The sequence below is a fragment of the Vulpes lagopus genome, chromosome 11 (genome assembly GCF_018345385.1).
Source record: "Vulpes lagopus strain Blue_001 chromosome 11, ASM1834538v1, whole genome shotgun sequence".
Classification (NCBI taxonomy): domain Eukaryota; kingdom Metazoa; phylum Chordata; class Mammalia; order Carnivora; family Canidae; genus Vulpes; species Vulpes lagopus.
Genome location: NC_054834.1, coordinates 26962956 through 26990947, shown reverse-complemented (window position 1 = coordinate 26990947; position 27992 = coordinate 26962956). Strand labels below are relative to the sequence as shown.

Here is a 27992-nt window from a genome sequence, read left to right as displayed (position 1 = left end):
AGCCCGACGCAGGACTGGATCCCAGGACCCCATGGTCACGCCCTGGGCTGAAGGCAGAGGCTCAACCGTTGAGCCACCCGGGCGTCCCCCTACATTTTATTTTTAATTAATTCTCACGTGACTGAGCTGGAGGTCTGAGGAACTGCTCCTGAAACTGCACACAGGTTCTCAAGGCAGGAAGTTCTTTCTGCGGTCTAACCAGACTCCCGCCTGCTGTGAAACCTGTTTCATCCGACCCAGGGTTGGCTGGCACCTCCTGGCGCTGGGCAACAGTAACCATGGTACCCGGAGGTGGGGGTGGGGGTGGGGGGCTGTCCCCCGGCCTGGCTCTTGCAGGAGGGCAGGGCAGTTAGATATCCCGGGTGCCAGGCCCCTGAGGGTTCGGGTTCCGACCCTACGGTCCAGCCGGAGCCCGAGCGGAGAGGCAGGCGCGTGGGCGCCGCGCTTAGCACTCGGGGAAGGGGCTGGGGTCCCCGAAATCGCAGGGCGCCGGGAGCTTCCGAGGGACCCGGGGGCGGGGCCGGGGCTGGGGGCGGGGCCGGGTGCGCCCGAGGGACCCGGGGCGGGGCCAGGGCGGGGGGCGGGGCCTGGTGCGCCCGAGGGACCCGGGGCGGGGCCAGGGCGGGGGGCGGGGCCTGGTGCGTCCGAGGGACCCGGGGGCGGGGCCAGGGCGGGGGGCGGGGCCGGGCCCGGCGCGCTGTCGTTGCTATGGTAACACATCAACATCCAGCGCCTGGGCGGCTTGGGGGCTGCAGAGGCGGCGAGGCGCGGAGATGGTGAGGTCCTGGGACGAGTCGGGAACGGATCTGGGCTAGTGCTCTGAGCTGCTGGGGAGGGAGAGGCGGGTCCGCGCCTGGGGTCAGCGAGGCCCCGGAGCGAGGAGGACACGCCTAGGAGGAGCAAGGGAAGTCCCGAGGAGGGTCCACGGGAGGACTCGGGGTGCGGTCTGTAGGGCCTGAGAACGTGGGGTCGCGGGAGCGGGACCGTCTCTTCCCGTCCGTCGGGCGGGGGCCCCCAGGGCTGGGGCTACTGGGATGCGGGACAGCAGCTGGTGGGGAGGCCCCACGCGGGGTTCTAGGACCTGCCCGGTGCGGCAGCCAGCGCCAGTGCAGGGGTCACCTAGCGCTCCTCTGTTGGCGGGCCTTGGCTCGCTCAGGAGGTACTCAAGTCCTTGTGAGTGAATGAATGGGCAGGTCGGTACCAGGTTTGAAAGACTGCGGGGAGGAGGAGGCATTGGGTCTGCTCCGCTCCTGCGGGCCTGGGGTCCCCGGGGTGGGAAGCACGGTGCAGTGGCGAGGGTCCTCGACAAGCGCCCCGGCCTGGGAGGAGCTGTGAAGTGTCTGGGTCCCAGGGAGGACCGCGATGGCCCCTGAGGCATAAGGGAGGGACCCAGGGTAGGCCTTGGAGCCTTGGGGTGTTGGAAGTAACTTTAGATTTTCCAGGGCACACCAGAGGGCCAAGGCGGTGCCTTGACTGTTCTGTGGACACGTCGCGTGCCCATGGGTCATGCTGCATTCCTAGGGGTTCAGAATCCTCCTGAGCAGGGATTTCAGGAGAGCTTTGTTAATCATGACACAAGTCCCCAACAAAGAGCAGCTCCCAATTCCCGAGGACTCCCTACGCTCTTGCAGTTGGGATCCCCTTTCACTGCTCCATTTAATGGTGCACAGTTAATCCGGGCTCTCCGCAGTGCTTCGTGTAAGTCAGGCTGTCTGTCTGTGGGGGCCTAGCATCGTGCTTGGCGTCACAGCTGGCATCACAGCTGGCATCTAAGGACACATGGTAACTGTTAGTTCCTTTCTCTCCTGTTTAAAGATTCATATTTTCCAGTGCAGATTATTTTTTAAAAATATTGTATTTATTTATTTGAGAGCGAGAGAGCACGAGTGGGGTGAGGAACAGAGGGAGAAGCAGACTCCCCTCAGAATGGGGAGCCCACCGATGCTGGACTCAATCCCAGGACCCTAGGAGGAGCTGAGCTGAAGGCAGATGCCCAATTGACTGAGCCACCCAGGTGCTCTTTCGAATTGCATATTAATCAGTGAATTGCACTTAGGCTAGGCTTGTGGGCTTGAGGGTACTCAGATGGGATTCCCCGTGGAAGGTCCACTTGGGGCAGGGGTCGGCCTGCTGACCGAGGCCCCCTGAGAGCCCTTGGACAGGACTGGGCCTGCGGGCACCTTTGAGAGGCCAGTAGGCCAAGTTAGAGATCTTGGCCCTTTGGCAGGATGCGTGTGTGTGTGTGTGTGTGTGTGTGTGTGTGTTGCTGCTCACTAGCTTTTAAGAGTGTTTGGAGGAGTGGGGGGAGGTGCTGGTGGCGGTGGGGAGTCAGGGGCTCAGGGTGAAGCAGATTTCCAGGACTCTTACAAAAACACTGAATAACACGGTCCTCCAGAAGGAGGGGTGGGCGCTCACTAGGAAGCCACCTCTGGATGGCGGCCCCTCATGGCCAACCTTGTCTCCCATTTGAGGAAAGGAGTGTGCCCTGAGTGGATCACGCGGTAGAAGGCAGGTGCCTGGTGCACGGGCATCCCCACCTTCTTGGCAACCAAAGTCCACAGACAGGGAAGGAGCTGGAGGCCTGAATTTGCCAGCCCGCGGTGACCGTCTATGCAAAAAGGGAACTGGATCGCAGCGGGGAGAGGACGTCCAGGAAAGGACGGGAAAGGTCTTCTTTGTTCAGTGGACAGGTGTTACGGTCACGCCAGGGAAAGTCCGTCGCTGTCTGTGCCGACCCAGTGGCAGCTCGGTCTCGCTGGATTTGAGCTGCACGCACTGGATCCGGGGCGCCCAGAGCTGCGGTGTGTAAGTGCTGCCCTCTTCCTTGTCCAGAGTCAGGCAGCAGGCCCGCGGCCCAGTTTTGTTTTCAAATAAATACAGTGTGTTACCTACATGAATAATTACCTACTCAACTGCAGGAAATTATTCACTAGGGGAACCATCTTAAGATAATAATGCTCACCCCGCATTTCTGTTCAACCTTTTTTTTTGGCAGACATTCATTTAATAGACACTTGGGGTGTGTACCCTCCAAACAAACTTTTTCGTAGGAGCACTTACCTGTTTCTTCTAATCTGCTTTCTTCAAAACTTAGGGTATTATGGAGATTGTCCTCTATCGATGACAGAGTGAAACTCATCCCCTTGACCAGCTGATCTTTCGGCACCGGCACGGGGAGTCTCTCCCCAAATTCCTAGCAGTGGCCAAATTCCTGCGGTCCTGGGGTGGGATGGTATTTGAAGAGAGGGAGTCAGCTAGGTCAGCAAGATGAAAATATCAAAGCCGGGCTGGCATCTTTATCCATCTCCCGTCCTCATCTTCCCCAGTGGGACTAGGCAGGCTGGTGGCCAGGCGCTGCCCACCCTGGTGGGCATGTTTATTGGGTCACACGCCAGAAGTAAAACCGGCCCTTCACTTCCTGAAAGGAGCGTTTGGCTACCGTCTCTGGCCTAGAGGGATTTAACTTTCCATTTCTGCTTGGTTCTTCATTTTTTCTAGTGCTTTTACACAGTGACCTCCCTAATCCCCATAGTTACTCTTGGCAAGAGCGGCCCTGCTAGCCACGGTGCGTGGCTTGTGGCTTCAGAGTCAGCATTTCCCCCAGCAAGGCTTCTCAGCCACCCAACCCTAGAGAGCTCGGTGCTTCCCTCTGCCCTGCCCGGTGGCCACTTCTCTGTGGTCATCTCTTTTCCTTCCTCTGTTCTGACTTCTAGGCTCAGGCAGTACAGTATCTAGGCTCAGGCAGTACAGTATCTCCTGGACCTGGGTACGAGGGTGCAGGAGAGAGGTGACTGGGTCTCAGCCCTGCAGGAGCCCGTGGGCCCAGTGGACACCTGAGCGAAGGGAAAAGCGGCAGGAGTGCTTGGAAAGAAGCAGGAGAACACATGCACAACCATAATAATCCTTCCCATCTGTATCCCAAAGCCGTCTGCTGTGTTATTTGCCACAGTGATTTGGAAAATGTGGAGTTGGGGAGTGGCCTGGAGTCGGGCTCCTTCGGGGAAGTGGCCCGAGGCCCTCGAGGGGCCCTCTCACTTGGTTTCTCTCATTCATTCTTCAGCAAATGCACGCTGAGCTCCCACTGTGTGCGGGCATCACAGCTGTGCGCATCCTTCCCTGCAGAACTCACACCTGCCTGCTGATCCAGGGTCTTCCGCCTTTTCCCTCCCGATGCTTTCCCTCAGTCCCACCTGCGGAAGGTTCTATTCATTTTGTCTTATTCTATTTTTGGTGGAAAGGGGAGCAGTTGCTCACCAGTAACTACAGAACAGCCTTCAGAACCTGTTATTAGGCGTCCTCGGGGCTGCTATATTTACCTTTTAATAAACCCCAGCTTTCCTGCTCGGCTGTATTGGGGCTGCCCGAGGCCCTACGGGGAGGCTCCCACTGTAAGCCTCTTGCTGGCGGGGCCAGGAGTGAGGGGAACCGCACACACAGCAGCGCTCACCTGGGGATAATCTCCTGATTTGGTGGGAAAGCCTGGTGCAGGTGCAACAGGTGCCGGGGCATCTGGTCGGGCAGGGCAGATCCCAGAGAGCTTTCAGAACACGCCGCCCAGAGACACCCGGGGGGTTCATGGTTGAGCACCTGCCTTGGGCCCAGGGCGTGACCCCGGGGTCCTGAGATCCAGTCCCGTGTCGGGCTCCCCACGTGGAGCCTACTTCTCCCTTTGCCTGCTTCTCTCTCTCTCTGTGTCTCATGAATAAATAAACAAAATCTTAACAAAACAAAGCAGAACATAGCATCCAGGGGTTAGTGACCTGAAGCGACCGGGTCCATCTCTCTCTCCCCTGTTCCCTTGGCAGCTGCTGATTCCCAGGCTTGGGAGACCCCAAGTGTGTAGCTCACGCTGCCGAGATATCCCAGCTTAGAGAACCTGTGGGGCAGATTGGCTCCCCTGAGGGAGATTTGGATCAGCTTTAGAGTAAACCTGGAGCTGCTCCGAAGTCCTTGCAGGAGCCATGTCCTGGAGACAGCCTTGTCTCGGGGCTGACCTGGGTTTGGGGAACGGAGGTGGTTCCGGTGTGCTCAGTTGCAGGTGATGGAGCTGGAACTGTAATTTAAGGACGGGGGAGGGGGACAGGTCTCTAGGGGATTGTGGAGAGCCCCCCGGCTGGGAAACTGTGCTCAGAAGCCCTGCAGCTGCAACCGGAGCCAAAACCACAAGGCAGACCTGGCCTGGCAGGGACCCCTGATGCACCACTGCAGGCCCAGCGCTGGCAGTTCTGTGGGGTGCGGTGGCCTTATCAGCACAGCCCCAGACGCTGGGTATGGCTGGCACCGCTGCCTCTCGGCCTCCGGCTCAGGGCCTCTGATGGTGAAGCCGAAGCCCTTTGCCCGGGCTCAGAAGGCGCGTGGCTGCTGTTCCTAGCGTGTGTAGCCAGCCTTGGGCCTTACGTCAACTCCTTAGGTGAGGAATATTCCAGATATAGGAAGACACTGATTGGTTAAAAGCTGTTGGGCGCCTGCTTTAGGGGTCCCAGGAGTGGAAGGCTCACAGTGGACCCCGTGAAGCAGCTTTCTGATAGCGGGGGCCATCATTCACCCTCCACCCACCGACCTTTACTGGGCGCCCGCCGTGTGTCAAGCAGCGGGAAGGTGGTTTTCCATCCCCGGTGTCCTCTGGTCCCTGCGGTAACCTTGAGAGCTTGTGGAGACATGGAGGAGGTCAGGTCGTCGTGTTGGTCATGAAAGGCGGCTCAGAGCTGAGGCTGATTGGCCTGGGGTGCAGAGGATGCTCCCTTGCTGGGGAGGCAGCGCCGATGGCCTCACAAGAGAGCGTCGTGGTGGGAAACTGGGACCTGGAGGACAAGGCGTCATCCTCTTGCCATCGCCTCCCTCTGTCCCGTGCATGATGGCCTGGCCTCCTTCAGCGCAGGGACGAGGAGATGCTCCTCCTCCCTGAGCTAGTGTGCTGGCTCCGACCTGGAGGACCCCCTGCGTCTGCGGCGCGTCTCCTACGTTGCAGGGTTACCGCGCTTTCCCTCTGTGGCCATCCCACACGCCCACCCGCTTCTCCCCAGCACGGGCTGGACGGTGTGCACTTGCCCAGGGCCTAGAAGACAACTCGGTGCTGATGGCCCGAACTTTCTGCCTCTCCCTGCAGCCGCTAAGCACCACGGGCGTCCTGAGCTCCTCCTCCACCACTTCCAACAGGTCGAGGAACCGGACTCGCTATCGGACCAAAGCCGTGAGTTCTGAGGTGGATGAGAGCCTCTTTGGAGGTGCCAAGGTAACGCTCGCCAGCCCCCCCTCCCCCCGAGAGCCGGGCCCTGAAGGCAGTGGCCCAGGCTGGTGTCACTCAGAGTGACGCTAGCACAGGGCAGGCCATCCCCTCTCCCGGGTGGCTCTCCAAGGGAGACCGAGCAGCTGGACCCACCCAGTGGGGCCCAGGTGAACAGGGGCGCCTGGCTCTCTCCACCCCTGCAACCTTCATTTAAAATCTGTGGTAGCATCGAGGGGGGCCCTGCTGCAGGGGGCAGATGGCTGCCCAGTGGGTGCCCCAGGATGAAGACGTTTGAGGGCCGCCAACTGAGCTCGCGGACGACCCTCCGTCCAAGCGCAGCATAGGAGCAAACCACGGGTCCTCCGGGGTGCGTTGGCCTTGGGAACCCCCCAGCAGGTCTTCACGGGCAGTGTCGTCCCCACTGGGAGGCCGACAGCATATTCCAGGCAGAGAAGGGGGCTAGCTAGAGCAAGCCCCGGAATGTTCTATCACATGGCAAGTGCAGAAGGCAGGGAGACAAGGACAGAACGGGAAGGGGATGTGGAGAGAGCACAGTGATAGACAGAGGGACAAAGGCGGGGACGGGAAACACACCAGGAGCTGTGGGAGCGCTGGGTGCACCCCTCTGAGGCAGGCAGGCGGCAGGAGCCGAGCGGACGTGTGTGCTCCTCCCTGTCCTCGCCCTAAGCCCAAGAGGACTTTCCAGGGGTGCCGGGGTGCTCGGTCGGCTGAGCGTCCGACTCCTGGTTCGGGCTCCGGTGTGATCTCAGGGTTGTGAGATCGAGCCCACCTCCTCCCTCCTCTAGCTCCACCCTGAGGGGTCTGTTGGGGATCCTGTCTCCCTCTCCCTCTGCCTCGACCCTCACTCCACTCGCCCTTCTCTTTCTCATAAATAAATAAATCTTTAACAAACAAACAGGACTTCCCAGAGGGTTCAAGACGGCTCCTTTCTCCATCCGGTGACCCCATCTGCTGCAGGTTTCCTACCCATAGGGAAGGAACCAAGGGAACGCACTGTCACTTACGGACAGGTTTTGTTTGGGCCCGTGGGGTGTCTGAAGGTCGGGAGGTGGTCGAGGTCTCCAGCCCCAGGGGCAGGCGGAGACACCCCCGTTCCTGCCCGAGTCTTTGGCCCTATTGCTGGGGTGGGGGGGCATCTGGAGTCTCTGAGCCGGCAGCAGGGGGCAGAAGTGGCCTGTGTCACGCCTGAGTCGCGCCCCCCTGGAAGCAGATGGACGCCAGGTGGCAGCAGCACGCTGGGGACCGTAGAGCCGAGTGAGCTCTGGACCAAGAGGTGTCCGCTGCCAAGGCCTCCCCCTGCTTCCACCCGGGGTCACGGTCGCTGTGTCCACGGCAAATCATATTCTCTCCTGTGTTCAATGTTTTCCTGAAACAAGTGGTTTCATTTTCTTATTATTTGACTACTTCACGGTTGGAACATTTTTGGGAAAAAAAATCGTGCATTTAATATGCATGCCAGCTAGCTCTGACTCCAGGACTTCCTTACCACCTTCCATGTAAAGGCAGGTCTCTAACCTCCTCTGTATGATTTTGGGGGGGGTTCGGGGGGTGGACCAAAGTAAGTTAATCATAAGGAAGGATTAAAAATTCTGAATATCGCAGATTGGATGAGTCTGTAAGAAATTGTATTATCTGACACCGCGGTGTGGCCCAAGGGAGATCATGATTTATTCCTTCCTAAGACATGGAAAGAGGAGACCCCAGAGACCCCAGATGTTCATTCCTGATGGTTTTAGGTCAGGAATGGACACACACTAGCCTTCCCCATCCACCCATCCATCTATCCGTCCAACCATCCATCTGTCCGTCCATCCATCCATCCATCCATCCATCCATCCATCCATCCATCTGTCCATCCCTCTGTCCTTTTGTCCATCTGTGCATCCATCCGTCCATCTATCCATCCATCCATCCATCTGTCCATCCATCCTTCCATCCATCCATCTATCCATCCATCCTTCCTTCCATCCATCCGTCTATCCATCCATCCATGGTATTTGCAGAAGGCACGGAGGAGCCTTGTTTCTAGAGGAGCTGGTCTCTGTTGAACTCATGCAGCCGCGTTCAAGGGCAGAGCACGGCGTGGCTTTCTCTGTGCCCTGGCAACTCTCGGCAGTCCCGCCGCCTGGGCCCCGGCCAGCCTTCTGTGCCCCTCCCTGGAAGGGTGGAGGGAAGAGGGGGCTACCCTTGAAGAAGTGGGGATTGACCAGCTTCTAAGCTGTCCTTCCTGACCCTGCAGCCTCTGGCCCAGAGTGACAGTCCCATCGTGCTCCTCCGAGATAAGCATGCCATTCGGAAGAGTCTCACTGCCCTGGGCTTGGAGCACAAGCCGGAGACCATCCAGCTCATCACCCGGGACCTGGTCCGGGAGCTCATGTGAGTGCCCAGGTGCAGCACCCTGGCCTTGCGTTCCTGCCTGCACTTTGGCCCCGCTTCCATCCTCTTCATCACTGCTGTTCGCGTCCTCACTCTCCTTCCTCGCTGTCTTGGCCTCTCCTGTTTCTGCCCCTCTTGTCTCCGTTCTTGGATCCTCGACTTCTTCCTGTTTCCCGAGTTGGGGCTGCAAGGGAGCCCCCCACACTGCCAGAGGGGCCCTGCTTAGTAGTCCTCTCTGAGCCGTCCTTCGTGCTCCTGGTGAAGGGCAATGGTCCAGATGAGCCAACTCCTGGCTGCAGCAAGAATCTGCAGTAAGGGAAGCGGACCGGATGCTAATAGGCACTCTCAGGCCACAGGAGGAAATTCCTGGGCTCTTGGGTTCCTTTGGGATTGACGCAGCTCAGCTTCCTGGCTGGAGCTGCCCCCTTGCACCATGGGTTAGGGTTAGCTCAGCAGCGGGAACTGTCCTCCCAGCTCTGGACCCTCTGATGTCTGTGTCATCGGGCTGGGGCAGTGTGGCAGGGACGCAGCTCCAGGAGCACGGTCCACTTAGCCCCAGCAGCAACCGGCCTGGCTGGCTGTGTCCCACAGCCACTTGTGGGGGGAAGGAAGGAGGGAGGGGAGGAAGGAGGGAAGGGAGGAAGGGAGGGAGGAAGGGAGGGAGGAAGGGAAGAAGGGAGGGAGGGAGGAAGGGAGGGAGGAAGGAAGGGAGAAAGGAAGGAAAGAGGGAAGGGAAAAGGGGGAAGGGAGGGAGGAAGGAAGGGAGGAAGGGAGGGAGGAAGGGAAGAAGGGAAGGGGGGAAGGGAGGAAGGAAGGAAGGAAGGGAGGACAGAGGGAAGTGAAGAAAGAGGGCAGGGAGGAAGGGTGGATTCCTTTGGGGGGTGGCTAGTCCTGCTGTCTCAAGCAGGTGAGTCCTGGTCGCTCTGGCTCCCAGGCTCCCAGGCCCCCAGGCCCAGCCCTGGGTCCACTCACTCAGGCCTCCTCCCGGATGGCCCAGCCCCCACCCCCACAACACATGCACACACGCACACACACGCACGCACACACGCGTTTTATGAGATGAGGTTTCACTTCCTGCCTCAGACCATCTGCGTCTGGCTGCCATGTCCCTGTTAAACGGCCTCACCCAGAAGCAGCGTGATTCCAGCCCCTGCTGCTCCTGCCTCCATCCTCGGTGCCTGCCAGTTGTTTGTAATCAGTATAATTAGCTCTTGGTTTGTTGAATGCGCTGGGCGGCTCGGAGGAGAGGTCCGCAGCCATGCCTCTGACTGTTGTTGATCAGAGATTTTAATTAATATTTAGGGTTCAAAGCTTCTCTCCGGGCCGGCCGGACAGGACAGCGATGCTTAGGTTTCTCACAGCATCTGTCTCAACCTTGTCTGGCGTCCCCCTTGCCCTCTTTATGTCATCCTTGAGGAATAAGCTCTTATTTATTTATTTTTTAAAATATTTTATTTATTTATTTATTCATGAGAGCCACAGAGAGAGGCAGAGACACAGGCAGAGGGAGAAGCAGGCTCCTTGTGGGGAACCCAATGTAGGACTTGATCCCGGGCCTCTAGCCAGAGGCAGATGCTCAAGCACGGAGCCACCCAGGGGTCCCCCACTTTGTAAAGTGCCGTTTGCCACGCTGGTTTGGGCTCTCCCTCTGGGCGCAGCAGGGCGCCGGGGCTGGGTGGCCGGCAGAGTCTGCATGGGGGGTGTCCTGCACACAGGCCGTGAGAGCAGGGTGGGGGGCCTCTGAGGAGCGGGCTCTCCACGTGGCTGGGGGGATTGGCACGTGTGCCCATGAGGCAGGGTTTCTGATGGTGGCACAGGGAAGGCGACCTCCGCACTGGACCCATCAGCAGAAGCCTTTAGGATGTCTCTGTGTGGCCGGTCCCTTGGCCAGGGCCCCTCCTCCTGGGTGGGCCTGCGGTGCCGTGGGTGGCGTCTTCCTGCCGGCAGGGTGGCACTGTGGGGCGCTGGCCTTGGTGAAGGGGGGAGGAGGGCAGAGCCCCTGCTACAGTGCAGGGCCGAGGGCTTCCCCGCTGCTCCCCACTGATGGTGCATCCCCCCGCAGCGTGCCCACCAAGGATCCCTCCGGGGAGTCCCTCATCATGAGCCCCGAGGAGTTTGCACGCATCAAATGGGCGTCCCACGTCCTGACCAGGGAAGAGCACGAGGCCCGGGAGCAGGCCTTAAGGAAGGAGAAGGAGGCCATTGTGGTAGCTGCCCGCCCGTCCTGGTTCCGCAGGGGGAGGGGAGCTCTGGGAGGGTGGTGTGTGTCTAGGCCTGTGTGGACACCAGACATGGCACAGGGGGGCGTGGGAGCAGCAGGGAGCCGGCCAAGAAACTCTGGTTCTCCCAGCTGGTGGGTGAAGGCACATTGGGGTCGCAGCGGGTGGCCTTGGTGGCCCGGCAGCACCCAGGACACTGTCCCCTAGGATGCGGTGACCGCCCGCAAGAAGGTCATGAAGCAGAAGGAAATGGTGTGGAGGAACAACAAGAAGCTCAGTGACCTGGAGGAGGTGGCCAGGGAGAGGGCCCAGAGCCTCCTGCAGAGGGCCAACAGCCTGCGCCTGGAGCAGGAGGAGGAGCTCAAGGACCTGAGCAAGGTGCCCTTGGGGCTCCCTCCTCGGTGCTCGGCCTCGCCCCCCACGTCCTAGGGGCAGGATGCCCTCAGGGGGGGTGCAGGTGAGGGGCTGAGGTCCCGGGGGGACTGGGGACTGGCCTCGCCGCCTGGCCGTTACTCACCCTCCCTGGGCCTCACTTCCCGTGTCCAAGGAGAGCGGTGAGGCCACCGCACAGGGTGACGGCAGTGTGGCCCTGCCTGCCCTTCTGTCCTGGTGGCTCAGTCGCGGCCGCCCGGATGCCCCTTCAAGGCGCTTCCCGTAGCCCAGAGCCTGAGGTCTAGTCGGGGGCCCGGTTTGTTTCTCATTTGCTTGTGGTTCCCTTCCCAAGCAAGTGAACCCTGCTGACCCCCACCTTGTCTCCCAGGCAGATGCGGCCTGTGCCTCCTTTTGCTTTCCAGAGCTTGCTCGGGGCTGGCCGTCCCCTGGTGTGTCACGTCGGCTCTTCCAGCCTAAAAATCTAGTGGCGTGGCCTGTGCGAGAATGCTTTAGTCTCCCTGAGGAGTAGAACGCAGGGTCTAATCTTGGGGCCCGTGGGTCCCTAAGGGGGACCTTGAACCTCTCAAGTTTTCTGGAAATTCCATGTGTATGTATGTAGGTGCATCCTGAGGATGGAGCCCGGGGCTTCCCTCGCATTCTCCAAGAGTGACCCATGACTCCCAAACACGAAGACCCGGTACCCCGAGAGGGGCTACTGTGGCTTCTCCTTGCACAGAGCGGCGTGTGGTGGGAGCCCAGGAGGAGTTAGCGCGGCCTACGTGTGACCGTGCGTGTGTGGTACCCTGCTCTCCCCAACTCCCACGCCCCATGGTGCATCCCTCCCAACCCTCGTGCCTACAGCTGGTGCCACCGTGTCCCCCCCCCCCCCCCGCCAGATCATCCTCAACGCCAAGTGCCACGCCATCCGGGATGCCCAAATCCTGGAGAAGCAGCTGATTCAAAGAGAACTGGATGCGGAGGAGAAGCGGCTGGATCAGATGATGGAGGTGGAGCGACAGAAATCGGTTCAAAGGCAGGAGGACCTGGACAGGAAGAGGAGGGAGGAAAGAATCCGGTAAGGAGCTGGTTTTGGCGTCTCCCTGCGGTCATTCCCACGGGTCCCCAGGGCCAGGCGGCCTCACGGAGACGTCACCCGGAGAACCGCAGGGCCTCACGATCGCGAGGCTGCTCCCTGCATGTTCACGGGTGCTTCACAGTCCAGCCGCGTCCCCCCTCCCCGCCCTCCCCTTGGCGCCCCCCCACCCCCGGGGGCCCCCAGCACCCAGACTGCGCTTTTGTTGTTCCTTCTGCTTTGAATATTCTCCTCTTTCCTTTGCCCCCTGGAAGATGCTTTCTCTTCTTTTAGCCTGTGGCTTTGCTGTCACCTCCCCTGGAAAACGGCAGGTTGGTGGCTCCCATCTGCACCCGCCACGCGGGGCTTGGCCTCTGGCAGGATGGTCGGTGGCTCCCTGGCCCTCCCCGGAGGACACAGGCCTGTCCTCCCTCCTGCCCTCCTGCAGCTCCCGCACCCCCACTGCGGTCGGCCCGCGGCAGGTGCTTCACACGTGTTAGAGTGATAAAGTCAGTCCCCGTCCTTTTGCGGAAAAGGACAAGTAAATTTACCGGAGCAGGTGAATTACCGAATCACAGTGTCCTGGAGCCCGAACACCCACTGCTTAGTGTGTGTTACGCTGTCCCCCTCCAATGCCGCCGCCCCGAGCCAGTCATCTCTGCACCTCCAGGAGGCTCCCGGCAGGCCGCGGTCGGCTCCCTGTAAATGTGAATTTAATGGCTAAGTGACTCTTCATCTTCTGCATAAACAGCTCCAATTAAAGAAAAATCTCTGCCTCGTTAGGCCGCCTGAAGGCTCTGAGCTGGTCCTTACACGGAGCCCCAGCCCTGCTCCCGGACTCCTTTGCTCATTCCTCCCGAGTATTTCATCTGGAGTCAGGAAGCCATTCAAGGGCTCCACCTGGACGGGACTCCCCTCTCGATCTCGCCCTGACCCGTGCCTTCTCTCATTCCCGCAGCCTTTACTCATCCATCATGGGGTCTGGATGCTTCTAAGTTTACAGTCATCCTGACCACACACGGGGAGTCACCAGCATCGCTGATTGTAGACTCCGGTTCTCTGCTCTTTACTGTTGAGCTGGGGCATCGCTGAGCCGAGAGGCCTGCTCGGTGCCAGCCCGTGCACCCGCGCTGCGGGAGCCGTGGCAGGCGGGACAGGGCCTGAGCCACACGGCGAGGAAGTGGGGGTGGGACGCGGGACACGGCGCCAGCCGACGCCCCTGGGCTTTCCAACCCCGTGAAGCTGGCAGAGGACGTTAGGTCCCCGTGACTGTTCCAGGAGGGCTTGGGAGGTCGTGGGATGTCGGAAGCTCTTTACACACGGCAAGGCAGAGGGGCAGCGCATGTGTGGGGCGCACTCCTGGGCAAATGAATGAAGAAGGGAAATTTCAAGGGGGGGCGCTTGGAAGAGAGAGAGGACGGCCCCCTCACGCCCCTCGAGAAGGACTTTGGGCTCACGAAGGGGAGCGCTGTTTGCGGGGCGCTGGTCAACTTTGTCCCCGGGACGCCTCCATCTTGGGGGTTATTTGGGTGGAGGTGGGGGCAGAGGCACACGGACGTGGGTGTCTAAGTCTCTGCGCTCCTGTTCGTCCTAGAGGAAGACGGCACATTGTGGAGCAGATGGAAAAGAACCAGGAGGAGCGGTCGCTGCTTGCCGAGCAGCGGGAGCAGGAGAAGGAGCAGATGCTTGAGTACATGGAGCAGCTCCAGGAGGAGGATCTAAGGGTAACAGGCCAGACAGACAAAGCCAAATTCCATCAGCAGCGGCGACCCAGCTCTCCAAGATTTGGGGGTGCCGGGGGTGGACTGCTTTCCTGTCAGGCACGTGATGGTTTCGCATAGTCGCCATCAGCCTCTATCACAGTGTCAAATGTTCATTTGGCCACGGTGCCTACTGGGGACCAAGCAGGGACGTGGACAGATGCTGTCCCCCCACCCCCAGCTCCTCCCCGACCTGGGGACTTGGGGTCTGAGGCCAGCATACCCACGGGCACGGACGCAGAGGGCAAACGCAAGCTTGTGCCTTGCACGTGTACCTGCGGGGGTGCTCGGTAGCCTTCCCGCAGTCACCGAGGGGTGGGACACACTCGGCAGACAGACAGCAGCGTGTGCTAGGCCCGGGCATCCTGCTGTTCCCTCAACGTGGTTAGCTGTGTGGAGGAGCCAAACCATTTTGCCCCCATTATGTCTAAATAAAATGAGTAGACGTACCCGTCCGTTGCAAAAGAAATGATGGCCTTCCCGCCCGAGCTAAGCTAAGCAGATGCAGAGGAGCCTCTGTTTGCCTGTCCGGGTCTGTTGCGAGGCCCACGGGCCCCCCTGCACCAGGAGACTTTGGGGCATTTATTCTCTCTGCCTCCCTGAGCCTGTTTTCTTTTTCTTTTTTTTTTTTTTTTACCTTTGAGAATGTTTATACCCGCAGCCAAGCTGAAAAACTTGCGTCTCCCCCAGCTATGCCTCCCTCACATTCCATGACCGTGGCTTGTCCCTTTGAGGGGCACATACACACGCGGCAGCGAGTTGCCGATATCCTGACACGTTGCTTCTAGAGGCTTTGGCCCCCGTCTCTGCAGAGCAGAGGCCTCCTCTTCCCAGGCATCAGTACTGTTATCACATCCCCTCATAAAAAACGGACTCCAGTCACATCGTTTAACACTTCTTACACAGCCAGATTTCCCCAATTGTTCCAAAAATACGTTTTCAGTCATCTTTTTTCTTCTACGCGGGGTCCATTCCACATCCCTGCCTTGCAATCACGTAAGCCTCCTTCGTCTGCTTTGACCCAGAAGAGTTCTCTCCTTCCTCCCTCCCTTCCTGCATTTTTTGGCACGGGGGGGGGGGGTGTTGCTGAGGCCCCCAGGCCACTTGACTTGGAGTGTCCCCCATTCTGACCTGTCAGGTTATTTCCTCGTGGGGCTTGTACTATTGGAGTTTTCTCCCCTCCCCCCCATTAACGGACTTAATGGACCATTAAGTTGGTCCATGGGTGTCATCTCCTAGTGATTGGACGGTGGTGACGGGGCCGGGGGGGGGGGTGCCTTGAGAGTCCAGGGACAGCCTCATAGTTACATGGTGTTGAGGGCCCTTCGAGGAGCCAGGAGTGAGGAGGAGGTAGAGGAAGAGCACCTGGAGAGTCAGGAAGGGCCGGGGGGCAGGTAGCCTCGTGGATTGCTCATGGAGGGGGCCCGGGGGCCAAGACGCCAGATAGCAAGGGAAAGAGCCAGGAAGGGGAGGTCTGGGCTCAGCATGCTGGGAAGGGGCAGGGAGGGAAGACTGGGACGCCTAGATTGTAGGAGGGGGACTTGGTGGCTCCCTGACACAGTCCCAGGTGTCCACGTGTCAGCACCGTGACACGGTATGCGCCGTCGTTCTGTGGCTGTCTGGATGGGCACTTCCCAAGGTTCCAGGAAGTGTTGTTATCAGGCGACTTTAAGGTGGGAACCTGTGTCCCCCCAGCTCAGACCTGCCCCATCACCTAGGGGAGGTGGAAATTAAGTGAACCACCAAAACCAACACGCTGAAAAGCAAGTAAATAGGCGAAGAAGTCAGCCAGTCAATACGCGGCTGTGTCTATGTTGTAGACCAGGGGTCTGCAGGTACACTGGTCAATGGCCTGAAACCAAGCAGGGGCACGCACGGGCACGCACGGGCACCCACGGCAGGCCTAGATCTGCAGGCACCGGGCGGCGGGGGGGTGGGGGGAGCAGGTAGAAAGGAAAGGAAGATGGGGGAAGGGGAAGCAGAGGGGAGAGTCGCTGGGCCAGGTGGGAAAGGTGGGGTGAGTGAAGAGGTAGGCAGGGGAGAGTGAGGCGGTGCCACAGCCGTGACTCACGCATACAGGCCCGCAGCCCGCAGGCCCCCCCCGTGGGGGGGGCAGTCAGCTCCCTCTCCCCAGCCCTGAATCATGGCTGTGAGTCAAGTGAGTCAAGCTCCGGGAGAGCCGGCCCAGTTGTCTCGGACGAGTCAGGGCAGAAGCTGGGCTGAGAGCTGAGGACTGGCTGGAAGTCCAGGGGGGTGCGGAGCCTTTGGGAAGTGGACAGAGCCGGAAGCAGCGTGTGGGGGACTTGATGGCTGCAAGAATTCGGAGGACGGCAGCGGCGATTGGCGGGGGCGGGGGTGGGGATGGGTAGGCCCGCTGCACGACATTCAGCTGTGGGACCTAAGAATGTGCAAGCTCGGATGTGCTTGCAGGGGCTTCGAAAGGCTCAGGCTCCTTCCTTAGAAGGGATCTTGCCACACCGGTACCCTGACCTCCGTCATGCCTCGTCTTTCCCCGTCTACCATTTTTGTTCTCACCTTTTCTCACAGGCCACTCACTCTGGTCCCCACGCCCCTTCCCTGTTTTAGTTTGTTGAGCATTTGCTGTTTTCCTCTCATTGGGCTTCACGTTGGCAGGGAGGACGGGGAGTGTGACACGGTCCTCGTCCTCCGGTGGCGGGGGCTGGATAAGCACACAGGAAGGAATGAGGACCCACAAGGCCGCGCACAACCAAACCCCAGGAGGTGTGGCACTGTCCTGAGCGCAGAGCGGACTCAGAGAGGACGAGAGGACTGGATGTTGAGGGGTGACCTTCCAGAGAGGATTGGAGCTTTAACTTAGAAAGACTAGGTTTCAAAATTGCGGCTCTGGAGTTTGTTAGCTGGATGGCCTTGGGCCGTCACGTCAAGTCGGGGCCTCAGTGTCTCCATCTCCATGAGGCAGATAACAGGTTCTACCTTTCAGGGTTTGGGGACATATTTGGGTTTCAGAGATAGGCTATGTAACGTGGCCAGAGAGTAGAAAATACTCAAGTAGGGCAATACTTTATTATTTCAAATCATCGCTATTGACTAGAGACTAGAAGCTAGGGCTTGGCTAAGGAAAGAAATTGGAGGCAGGAGGAAAGATGAGGAACAAGGGGCAGGACTTGGCGTGACACGTGGAGACACCGGGTGGAATTTTCAGGGCCTCCGCTTCCCCGAGAGCTCGTAGAGGCCACCGTGTCGGTGCTGCCACCACGACAAGTGGGTGCAGACCTGGCCATTTGGCTGCGAGGAGTCACTGGTGGTGCTTAAGAGAGCTGCGGGGCTTGGGGGGTGGGAGCGGGCCGCAGACGGTGTCGGCGGGTCTCTTGGTCTGGGCCCCTCGGACTCAGAGGCTGTCTTCCCTCCGACGGCAGGACATGGAGCAAAGGCAGCAGCAGAAACTGCAGATGCAAGCGGAGATCAAGCGCATTAATGATGAGAACCAGAAGCAGAAGGCAGAGCTGCTGGCCCAGGAGAAGCTGGCGGACCAGATGGTCATGGAGTTCACCAAGAAGAAGATGGTAGATGCCACGAATGGCGCCCGAGTCAGGGGAGAGGGAGGCTGAGATCCAGGGGCTCGGCAAGCCATGCGTGCGTTCCCCAATTCATGCCCCTCCTCCTCCTCATCTTGGCCAGTGCGCTGGTTCTTAGCAGACACCCAAATTAGGGCATTACGTCCTCGTTAACACCTTTGATTAGAAGCTGGATGAGGGTCAGCTGCAGGCCGGGAGGGAAGTGGAAACTCTCGGGGAAAGTACAGTTTTGCGGATTCTTCACAGCTTTGAGTAATGACGCCCCCAGGAATTATGGGGCACCAGCTCCATAAACTTTTTGTGAAAATTCCCAGATCGGGAGTCCTGTACTGGGTGCTAGATTCTGAACGTAGGGCTTTTCTGTTTGCTGCTGCCACCGGGGAAGCCAGGAGCACAGCGTGAGGCATACGGCGACAGGGAGACGCCGTGCAGACTTACTCAGCAGCCAGGCTGAGTGGCGGGTGATTGGGGTCAGCGAGGATGGGAGGGCAAGAAAAGCTTCTCAGCCCAGTCTAGATGGAGTGAACGCAGGATTCAAAGGGGTGGGAAGGGCTGAAGGTGGCACGAGCATCATTGGGTCCCTCACGTGTTGGTTCTCCCGCCTCCCCCATGAATCCCGAGGCTCCCTGGTGACAGAGAACTTAGCATACTTCTCCGTCGCGGGGGTGACGGGCCGCTCCAACAGCAGACCACAGCTTGGGTCTTGGCTTTGGCTTTCTGGGTGGGACATGCAGGCGACAGAGCAAGAAGGCAAGATAGGACCAGGGCGGTTGGTGTCCAGTGGGGATCACGCAACTGCCGTTGATGCCCCGCTTAGACTGTGCATGGGCCCTGCGCCAAGTGCTTTCCGTGTGGTCTCCCCGTGCCAGTAGGACACTTGGTCAACCCAACTCCAGGTGTCCCACACGCTTCACCCTGCGTCCAGTTTGAAACTGGGCCGAAGGGACTGTGGAGTGTGTGGAGCTCAGCTACAGTTTCCCTGGACGGGCGACTGCGGTGGTAACGAGCCCCGTGTAGGAGCTGAGGAGCAGCTCTGCTGGCCATGGTGCTCATGGTCCATGAGGTGCTGAGGAGATGGGGAGCTGCGAGCAGCTGTTGGGGGACACCTGGCATCTTGCGCAGAGCCGGGGCGTGATGAGGAAGGGGAGCCGGGAAAGGACTCCAACCGCAGAGGAGCTTGGGCTTGGGCACGGCCACAGCCCGCCGCAGGGACCACGTACACCCCGAGTCCATCTCTGACCCCACCGTGGTCTCTGTTCTTGCCCCGTCAGAGCCACAGGCAGGGGTGGGTGCTGGAAGCCTCCAGACCTCCCTGCCCCGCCATCCAGGGCGCTGTGGAACCCAGGCCGGCTTGGCCACACAGCCACCTGTGCGCAGCTTGCAAGCAGGCAGCTCGCAGGGCGGCACGGAAGCCTGCGCAGGGAGAAGGGCGGCCACGGGTCCTTCTGGATGGGGGATCACGCTTCCACCCAACTCAAGCCGTTAGTCTCATGACGACCAAGAGCGGTGGTTGGGAGGCCAGCTTTGGGAAGATCTTAGGGGTATGTCCCGTCACTCAGAGAGGTGGTAAGGGGAGCTAACTGATGGCTGCCAACCACAGGGGGACGGCCCAGAGGCGCTGGGCCACCTGCCCGGGGGCTAATGAGACAACTTCCACCTGCTGCACTTTACAAGACAGGCAGGTGCCACAGTGGCTCCTTGCAGAACCGTGGCCCAGGGGCCTTGCGACTTAGATGTGGTCTGCACTGCGGTGGGAGGGGCGTGAAGGCCGGGCCTGGGATGCTGGCGTTCAGGTCCTCTTTGGTAGTTGACTGGCTATGCGATCGTGGGCCAGACTCTTGACATGCGTGAATGGCAGTTCCTGCACCTATAACACCCATCTCACGACACTTGATAGGGGCCCTCTGAGATCATGCAGGAGGCAGCGATCTGCAAAGACGAAGCCTTTGGTAACGCTGCTTGGCTTTATTCGTGCATCGCTAGGTATTTTGCCCTGACCTTGAAAAGAGTCAGGGAGCGATACGGGGGGACATACCGGATAGACCACGCCAGGGACTTTGCTCCTCTGCGAGGCTGGGGCAACGGGAGCTACAAGACCTTCTGTCCCTGGCAGGCTCGAGAAGCGGAGTTTGAGGCTGAGCAGGAGCGAATACGGAGGGAGAAAGAGAAGGAGATTGCCCGTCTGAGAGCCATGCAGGAGAAGGCCCAGGACTACCAGGCAGAGCAGGTACCTACCTGGTCTCGGCTTCCCAGGGCCTCCCCGGCCCCCTTAACCACCCTGACAGCCTGCAAACCGACCCGAAAGGCAGGGGTGCAGCTTACCTAGGCTTGAGTGGTCTGGGGGTGCAGGGGGCACTGCCTCCTGTGCCACGGCTGCGAGGACGGGCAGCGCGTATGTGCCCAAGGTCTGAGGGGAAGGTTACAGCTCTGCTGTAAAGAGCTTTCAACCTTAACTAATCACTGAAATGTGGCGTCTCCAGCATTAGCAGTTTTTATCATTTTTTTTTTTATTTTTTAAGAATAGTTTATTTATTCATGAGAGACACAGAGAAAGAAGGAGAGACACAGGCAGAGGGAGAAGCAGGTTCCCTGTGGGGAGCGTGATGCGGGACTCGATCCCAGGACCCTGGGGTCATGCCCTGAGCCCAAGGCAGATGCTCATCCACTGAGGCCCCATCATTAGCAGTTTTTAAAATGCAAGGCGACTGCAGGACCTCCTGGAGGTGTTTGAGGGTTAGGGCAAGACTTGGGGTCTGTGGTGAGGGAAGTCAAGCCGAGAAGCTGCAGGGTATCTTCTAAACACAAAGTTGTCCAAGGCTCCACGTGCCCTTTCCTGAAATAACCTGGCCAGAGAAATTCGTGACTCTCCTTGCGTCCGCGGCTTGGTGGGCGCCCGGGTCGGTTTATAGCCTCATGGGGCTCCCTACCTTCTCCTTTCCCAGGATGCCTTGCGGGCCAAGCGCAACCAGGAGGTTGCAGACAGGGAGTGGCGCAGAAAGGAAAAGGAAAACGCACAGAAGATGGTGGAGACAGAGGCCAAGCTGCGCAAAAGCCGGCTGGAGCAGGTGGCTCTCAAGGAGCACGCTCTGGCCGTTCAGGTGCAACGGGACCGGGATGAGTTCGAGAGGATTCTTCGGTAGGTGGGGCTGAGCCCCTTGGCTTCCTTTCCTCATGCTGTGGCAGGGGCGGCCCGCACGACGTGCCGAGGGGCTCGCTGGCCCGTGCACGGACGGACGTGTGATCGTCTTGCCGGGGACAGCGCAGTCCTCCCTCCTCGATGGACAGAGCTGAAGTGTTCACACACGGGGATTCAGAGCCAAGAGGTGTCTGAGCAGGGGTTTGGAAAATAGCACCTGGACTTGTCTAAGGAGTTGGGTCTTACTGGGATTATTTATCCTGGAGGATTGAAGGCGTCAGTCAAGTGTGCATCTGGCCCCTCTGGGGGCCCCCGGCCCGTCCCCACTAGCTGCGGCGCCTGTCGGCTCGGTGGCTTTCCCTGCCCTCGAGGGTCGCGCCTCGGTCTCTGGAAACCTGCTGCAGGAGGCAGCTTCCTTAAGGGCCCCGCAGATTCCACCGCCGGGCACCAGCCTGCCTTCCGGTGTCTGCTCTCTCCGGCCTCCGTGCCCTCGGACATCCGTGTTGCCATCAGCAGGACCTCATGCACAGGAGTGGACAGAGACTGGGGTCCTGCTCTTCCGCTGACCCATTTGTCCCTCCGTTGCTTCATTTGCCCGGAGCCCGTGCCTAGCCACTCAGCAAAGCGTGACCAGCTCTTCGGAGACGTCGAGCTTCTCCTGATGCTCTGGGTTAGCATCTAGACCTGGTGTCTCCAGGGCCACGTGACCACCAGGGCGGGTGTCTTCAAGCGCCAGGAGCATCTCTGCCTGGCCAGCAATCCAGCTTTGCCTACTTGTAAAGCACGGCCTGCCCCATGGCCTCTGTACTTGCTTCCTGCTTCTGGAGGGAAGCCTGCCATGGGCCTGCGGGCTCAGCAGCCCCGGCTCTCCTCCCCCGCCCCCCTTCCCCAGCTCTCCTAAGCCCTGGGCCCAGGCTCCACCTCCACAGATGCCCTGGAGCAGCAGCGGGGCCTGGACGCTCCGGTGACATAAGGCAGCCCCGAGGTCATGGCCCCAACCCCATGAAGGGCTCAGGCTCTTCCCCATGCAGATTTCCCGCTGCCTGCCAGCCCAGAGGCCCCCGAGTGACACATGTGGGCTCCCACTTCCACCCACTTCCACCCTGGTGGGAAACAACAAGCACCGTTCTCTACGTAGGAAAAGATAAGGGCAAGGCGAAGGGTGAAGCTTCAGCTATCACGGAGGTGCCTGAGCAGCGGGGTTTGGAGTCTCGATGGAGACGGGAGGGGACGTCGGTGGGGGTCTCCTGACGGACTAGGGGCCCCTCGAGGTGCACAGGGGTTACTGAGAGTCGAGCGGATGTGGTTTCTTGGGTCTGGGGAGAGGGCTGGCCAGAGGGAAATGAGTAGGTGACAGAGCTTTGGGGAGCTTGGCTTGGGGTACCAGCGCCCTCAGGGCGGGGGAGCAGGCGGGGAATCCGCGCCCGAGATGCCTCCATACGTTGGTTACGCTGAGAAAGAAAAGACGATAGCTCAGAGTGGCCCAGCTCAGCGAGCGTTTCCCCTGAGATGTGAATACATTTTATTTGGGGTTTTTTGGAGCCTGTCCGGCCCACCTTGACTGCTTTCCCCGGTATATTGGGGCCCACGAAAATCCCCTTGGGAAGAGGCTCCTACGAGGAATTTGCAGAGCGGGTGCATTAGGAGCGCTGAGCGACACGGGCGCCAGCTCCTGCCCCCGACCCGTCCGCAAGTAGGAGAGCTAGCATCCCCGATGCCAGCCCTGTTCGCTGCCAAGCATCCTCTCTGCGGTTGTGTTGTTGCCATTATTATTGTTCGTGGGAAAGAAGGAAGGAAGGGAGAGAGAACGAGGGATGTCTCAGGACAGGCTAGGGGCCTGGAGCGGTGCATCGTTACAGGAGAGGAGTTGGGGTCATGGCTTCCAGCTGGTGAAACCCCAAGTACAGGCCAGCTACGTAATTTGCGGGGCCTGGTGAACTCATGAGAATGTGGGATCTCTTGTTTGAAAAGGAGTAAGAATTTCTTTTTTAAAAAATATTTTATTTATCCATGAGAGACACATAGAGAGGCAGAGACCCAGGAGAGGGAGAAGCAGGCTCCATGCAGGGAGCCCAATGTGGGACTCGATCCTGGGACCCCGAGGTCACGCCCTCGGCCAAAGGCAGATGCTCCACCGCTGAGCCCCCCAGGGGCCCCTAAGAATTTCTAAACAGCGCCTGAAGAGCATTAAAGCAAGCGTGGGGACCCATGCCCCGGGCGCCGGGCCTGGCTGAGGCTGAGCTCGGAGCCAAAGAAGGTGGGGGAAGTGTGCAGGGCCGGGGTCTCTGAAGCACCCCCAGCAGGCTCCCGGGCCTCTCCCCACTGGCCGCCCCGCCCAGGCCATTCAGCAACCCCGTCCCCCCTCCAGGGCGCAGAGAGAGCAGATTGAGAAGGAGCGGCTGGAGGAGGAGAGGAAGGCCACCGGGCGCCTGCGGCACGCCAACGAGCTGCGGCGCCAGGTGCGCGAGAACCAGCAGAAGCAGGTGCAGGACCGCATCGCCACCTTTGAGGAGGGCCGGCGCCTCCAAGAGGAGGCCCAGAAGCGGCGTGAGCGCATCGATGACATCAAGAAGAAAAAGATCGAAGAGCTCAGGTGTGCCCGCCTGCTGTCCCCGGGCCCGAGGGCGGGGTGCGTGGGGGGCTGGGGCCCGTGGCGCTGACAGGTGCTCTGGGAGGGCCCTTTCTCTGGACTGGAGCTCGCACGGGCTGTTCCCCCTGAGGGGGCTCCGGCGGAAGGCTCAGGCCCGGGCTGCCTGGCTCTCTGGGAACGCCGAGGCAGGGTGCTAGGCCCGCAGGGGAATGTGTTTGGGGGAGGGACTGTGGGAGCAGGGGTGGGGGTGCCGTCCCCAGGTCATGTGAACCCACCTGAGGCCGGCGCCCTGCTGCCCCCGTCACTCCTGCCCCGCGATCCCCCCGCAGAGCCACCGGCCTTCCCGAGAAGTACTGCATCGAGGCTGAGCGCAAAGCCAACATCCTGCCACCTGCCTCCGTGAGCTGAGGGGTGCTGCGTGTCCCCAGGGGCGCCCACCTGCGGAGCACAGGACCTGCCCAGGCTCGGGGCGTCCATGGCTGCCGCTCACCGAGACATTTTAGTTACAGAATAAATTTATTCTACTTCTTTAAGGAACAACCCAGCTTTCCTGGGGGGCTGTGGCCCAGGGGGGGTGGGGGTGCTGAGGTGTGAGCCAAGTGGGCTATGGGAGCCTGGGCCACGGGCGGTGTGATGCTCGGCGGCAGGGAATGCAGGGTGCTCGTGCTCCCCGGCCTTTTGGGGACCCCAAGGATGCTGCCTTCGTGTCCACCTGCTGCGTACCTGCTCCTGCTTCGGGCCCAGCTCAGGGGCATTTCCGGGCCAGGGTCTGGAGCTGTGCTCTCAGGAGGGGCTGGGGCCGCAGAGGCCGGGCTCCTGCCAGGCTCCCGCCTGCCACGGTGTCGGCACCTGTGCAGGGGTGGCATCAGCACCCGGGCCCACCCTCTGCCCTCTCGGGCCCCGCAGGCTGGGCCGCAGCGCAGACACCCGCCGTGCCCCCGGCACACCCCGGGCCCGCCCCTCACCCAGGCTGGCCGCCCCCTCGCTGGCCCCGCGGCCCCTGCTGCCTGTGGTAGAAACCTCCCGTGTCCCCCGAATGCTCCGTCCTTCATTTGCTCACTCGGCCCTCTGGGGGCCGCCTTGGCTGCGTGCACAGCCGGGCTCGTGCGGCGGACTGGCCCGCCCTGTGGAGGGCCCGTCTGGGCCAGTCTGCCCCCCGCCCCCCCCCAGCTGCTCCCCACCACGTTCCTCGTGCCTTTAGGATTAGCCTCGCCTCCTGGAAGCACCCCGATGACTGGCTCCCTGTGGGCTGCAGCGCTGGTCCAGGGAGGAGCTGTACGTGTGCCCCGGGGGGAAGGGCTTGCATCCCGCTCCCAGCCCCATGGTGTCACCCTGCCCCCTGCATGCTCCAGAGCCCAGCTGTGTCTCCCCCATGGGTCCTGCTCCCCAGGAGGGCAGAGGGCAGCTGCTGGGCGCGTCCCGGGTGTTTACAACGCCGGGTTATAAGGGCCTTGGGCAAGAGTCCTCTTTTCATAGGGCCTAGGGAGAGTGGGCAGGCCGGCTGCTCCTGGTGCTTCCTCTTCCTCCGAGGAGCCTCCCCAGGCGCCTCCTCCACCCGCCTCACCCCAGCAGGCCAGCTGCAGGTGGGTTCCCGCCTTCCTGCTGGAGCCCCTGAGTCGCCCCTCCTACCTGGGAAGCTGCTCCCCCCTGGCTGGGAGGGGTCCCCCCATGCGCAGCACCAGCGCCGCTGGGAGTCTGGTGCTCCTGTGGCTGGTGCATGTGCTCAGCCTCCCTGGGAGGAGCTCCAGGCAGCTGATGCCCGCGGGGACCAGCAGGGCCCCTTCCCTAGTGCAGGGGACCCTCCTGCCAGGAAAGCCAGCGGGGCCTTGGTGCCTGGAGCCTGCCCCCAGATCCGCACCCGAGGCCCCCACCTCAGGGCAGGAGAACGGGCCTCCGTGGAGCGCGGGTCGAGGGCAAAGGGCGATCCAGGCCCACTGCTGATTGTGAGGCCGCTAGGAGAGAAAAAGGCGACGGAAAGCAAGGCTTGCATTCCGCGGGGTGGCTGCCCGTGAACCCGCAAGGGTGCGGAGCCCGGCACTGGTGATCCGGCCTGGACCTGGCAGGGGCGGTGGCCACAGGGTGGGCTGCACGAAGGCCTGGCCTCGGAGCAGGGGCTGCATCGGGTCTCTGAGCGGGTGAACACGGTTTGGGGGCGAGTGTCCCAGTTCTGTCCTCACGGAGGCCCCCCTCAGCCCCCCTGGGAATTCTTGGAACTGGCCCACAATGCTCGAGAGAGTCCGGGTGCTCCTCTGGGGATTCCTCAACAGCCCTGCCTGGCTCCCGCAGGCTTCCGCCCAGCCTGAGTCACCCATCAGCAGCAGCTCGGTTCCTAGAAATGGGACATTCCTGGCGGCCTGTGACGCACACCGCCCCGGCGGGGCTGCACCCCTCATGAAGCCCCTGCACCCTCCCCGCGAGGGCAGCAGGGACAATGACAGGGAGCGGTCCTTGGCGTTAGTGGGGGGCTGGGGGGTCAGAGCCAATGGACTTCCCTGAGGACTTGGGGCCCGAAGCTTGGGAACAGCAGCCTCACCTTGTTGCCCGACACTGGGCCTTGGGGTGGGCAGTGCGCTCCTCCGGGCGGGGGGGGGGGGGCGGCTCGGTTTTTCCTCCTCTCTGGGGCGGAGGGGAGCTCTGTGCCCTTGGCCCTGGGGGTGGGGGTGGGGGTGGGAAGCTGCAGGGGGGGCAGCGCTGGGGAAAACCGGGGGTGCCGTTTGGTGCATCGCGTTTGTTGCCATAAAGATGTTAGGAGCTTGGGAAATAAAACAGCTCACACCCAAGCTGCTGACGTGGGGGTGCCCGGGGGACGTGCCGGCGGCCTGGCCCCTGTCCTCGGGTCCTCGGGTCCCCGCGGAGTCAGCCTGGGCTGCTGCAGCCTGGTAGATGAGGTGTTTCGGCCCCAGCGCGGGGCCCCGGGTCAGGTCTGCAGGCGGCTGCCCCCGGCCCGAGCCCCCGGGCCCCCGCTGCCGCCTGCTGCCTGCACGCCCCTGCCTGCCCCTTGGTGCCTGCTGCCTGCGTCATGCTCTGCTGTGGCTCGGAGGCGGCCTCACGCCTTTGCACCTGCCCAGTGGAGCGTGACTCAGCAGCCTTCCCTGGTGGCCAAGCCAGGCTGTGCCTGACTCAGTGGGGTGCTGGGATGTCCTCGCACCCCCCCCACCCCGAAAACCTCAACATCCCCATGTGTGACTCTGGCCGCAGCTCGGCATTAATTGGTCTCAGTAAAAGCACTTTAAGGCACGGATGAAAGCGGCTCGGGGAGTTCAAAGCCAGACAGGGCTTTTGGGGTGAGAAAGGGTGGCAGCCATCTGGGTGACAGTGGAGGGAGACGCGGCGCCGGGCGCGGGAGGTCAGTGTGCAGGCCGTGCAGCTTCCCACTGCTCTCCCTTTCCATCCCTCCCTCCCGACCGCTCCTGGGGGACAGCTCCCTGCAACCGGGGGTCTCCTCCCGTCCCGCCACCAGGCGACCTGCCCCGTCCCTGTCCCTCCCACACGCCGGGAGGTATAAGGCCCCAGGTTCCCTGAAAGAAGCTCATTTCCAACATCACAGAAACCCAGAGTCCCCGAAAAGGCTAAGTTGCTCTTGATCTGCCTGCCTTTCAATAGTTAGACGCCCCCTTGGCTTCCACAGCTCCCCCCACCCTGACCCCCTGCCGGATCGGGTCCCTGCTGAGCCATCTCTCCTTGCATCATCCGTGTGTCCTCCTGCGGGAGGTGTGGCCGTCACCTCGATGCCCTTGGGTGGCCTTGGGGCTGGGACAAGGAGACAGTTGAGATTTTTGGATGGCTTTGTCGGGAGGCTTTCCTCCTGGAAAGAGGCGCCAAGGGGGTGGGTGGGGAGAGCGGGAGCAGGTGCCCAGAGCTGCTGAGCCGCTGTGTAGGGCCCCTGGGGAGACGCCGTCCCCAGGCTGGTGGGCCAGGCTCCGCACTGGAGAAGCTGAAGTCTGGAAAGACCCTGTGGTGCTCGGAGCTCCTCTGTGACCCCTAATGCAATGACGGGGCAGTGTGAGCTCGCACACCCTGGGAGACGGGGTGCTCAGCACCTCGTAAGGCAGCCCTGACGCTCGACATGTCTTCCTGCCGCTGGGACCACCCCAAACTGGGCCAGGCAACCCTTTTCCGCCCACACCCTTCGGGGGTCTTGTGCCACCTGGCCCCCGCGGGCCTCCCCTGAGCATTGTGGGGTGGGGGGGTGTGGGAAGGAGGAAGCGGGGCGGGGGGGGGGGTGGGAAGCAGGGACCCTCTATCCCTCGGGCGGGGCCTCTAGGCCTCCTGGGCCGCACCGCCTCCCGCTGTCCCGGCAACGCGGAAACAAACAAATCCAGGGAGCTGGGAGTGGGGGCAGGCCCGCCGGGCTTCACGGGGAAGGAGGTGGAGGCGGCCCGCTGGGGGCAGGCCAGGGCCCCGGGCACCCAGGAGGGCCGCCGCGCAGGCTGTGTTGGGGGCACCCGCCGGCACCATCAAAAGCAAATGTTATTTCAATAGAGTCAACGCCGAAGTCCCACGGGACGCGTGGAGTAGTTCAGCGCGTGGGACAGGTGTGGTGCCGTCCAGCCTGAGGCCGCGCTCCGAGCCCAGCGAAGGCCCCTGGAGCGGGGGCCCAGGGTCCAGTTCTCAAGGACCTTCCCCTCGGGTGCAGAAGCACCCGGAGCTGCCCCCTGGCCCG

At 61.2% G+C, this 27992-nt stretch overlaps 1 protein-coding gene across 3 annotated transcripts; it reads left to right on the top strand.

The window, feature by feature from the left end:
- Nucleotides 1–147: 147 nt before the first annotated feature.
- On the top strand, nt 148–23862 carry CFAP45 (cilia and flagella associated protein 45). Of its 3 annotated transcripts, none has more exons than XM_041773498.1 (12): nt 148–281; nt 6107–6232; nt 8487–8623; nt 10686–10830; nt 11050–11220; nt 12111–12289; nt 13881–14010; nt 17445–17591; nt 19717–19830; nt 20546–20739; nt 23108–23332; nt 23659–23862. In XM_041773498.1, exons 1-12 carry the CDS (start codon nt 279–281, stop codon nt 23735–23737), a joined length of 1650 nt encoding a protein of 549 aa, XP_041629432.1. In that variant the 5' UTR covers nt 148–278; the 3' UTR covers nt 23738–23862. The 3 variants fall into 3 exon arrangements, with proteins under 3 accessions (XP_041629432.1, XP_041629434.1, XP_041629433.1); XM_041773499.1 differs by lacking the exon at nt 148–281 and adding an exon at nt 734–776; XM_041773500.1 differs by lacking the exon at nt 11050–11220 and having other exon boundaries at nt 150–281.
- The last annotated feature ends 4130 nt before the right edge of the window (nt 23863–27992 follow it).

Excerpts from the sequence above, each read along its gene's own strand:
- CFAP45 (XM_041773498.1), top strand. Across the intron at positions 19,831-20,545 it reads AGGACTACCAGGCAGAGCAG|GATGCCTTGCGGGCCAAGCG; the intron begins GTACCTACCTGG and ends CTCCTTTCCCAG. Across the intron at positions 23,333-23,658 it reads AAAAAGATCGAAGAGCTCAG|AGCCACCGGCCTTCCCGAGA; the intron begins GTGTGCCCGCCT and ends ATCCCCCCGCAG.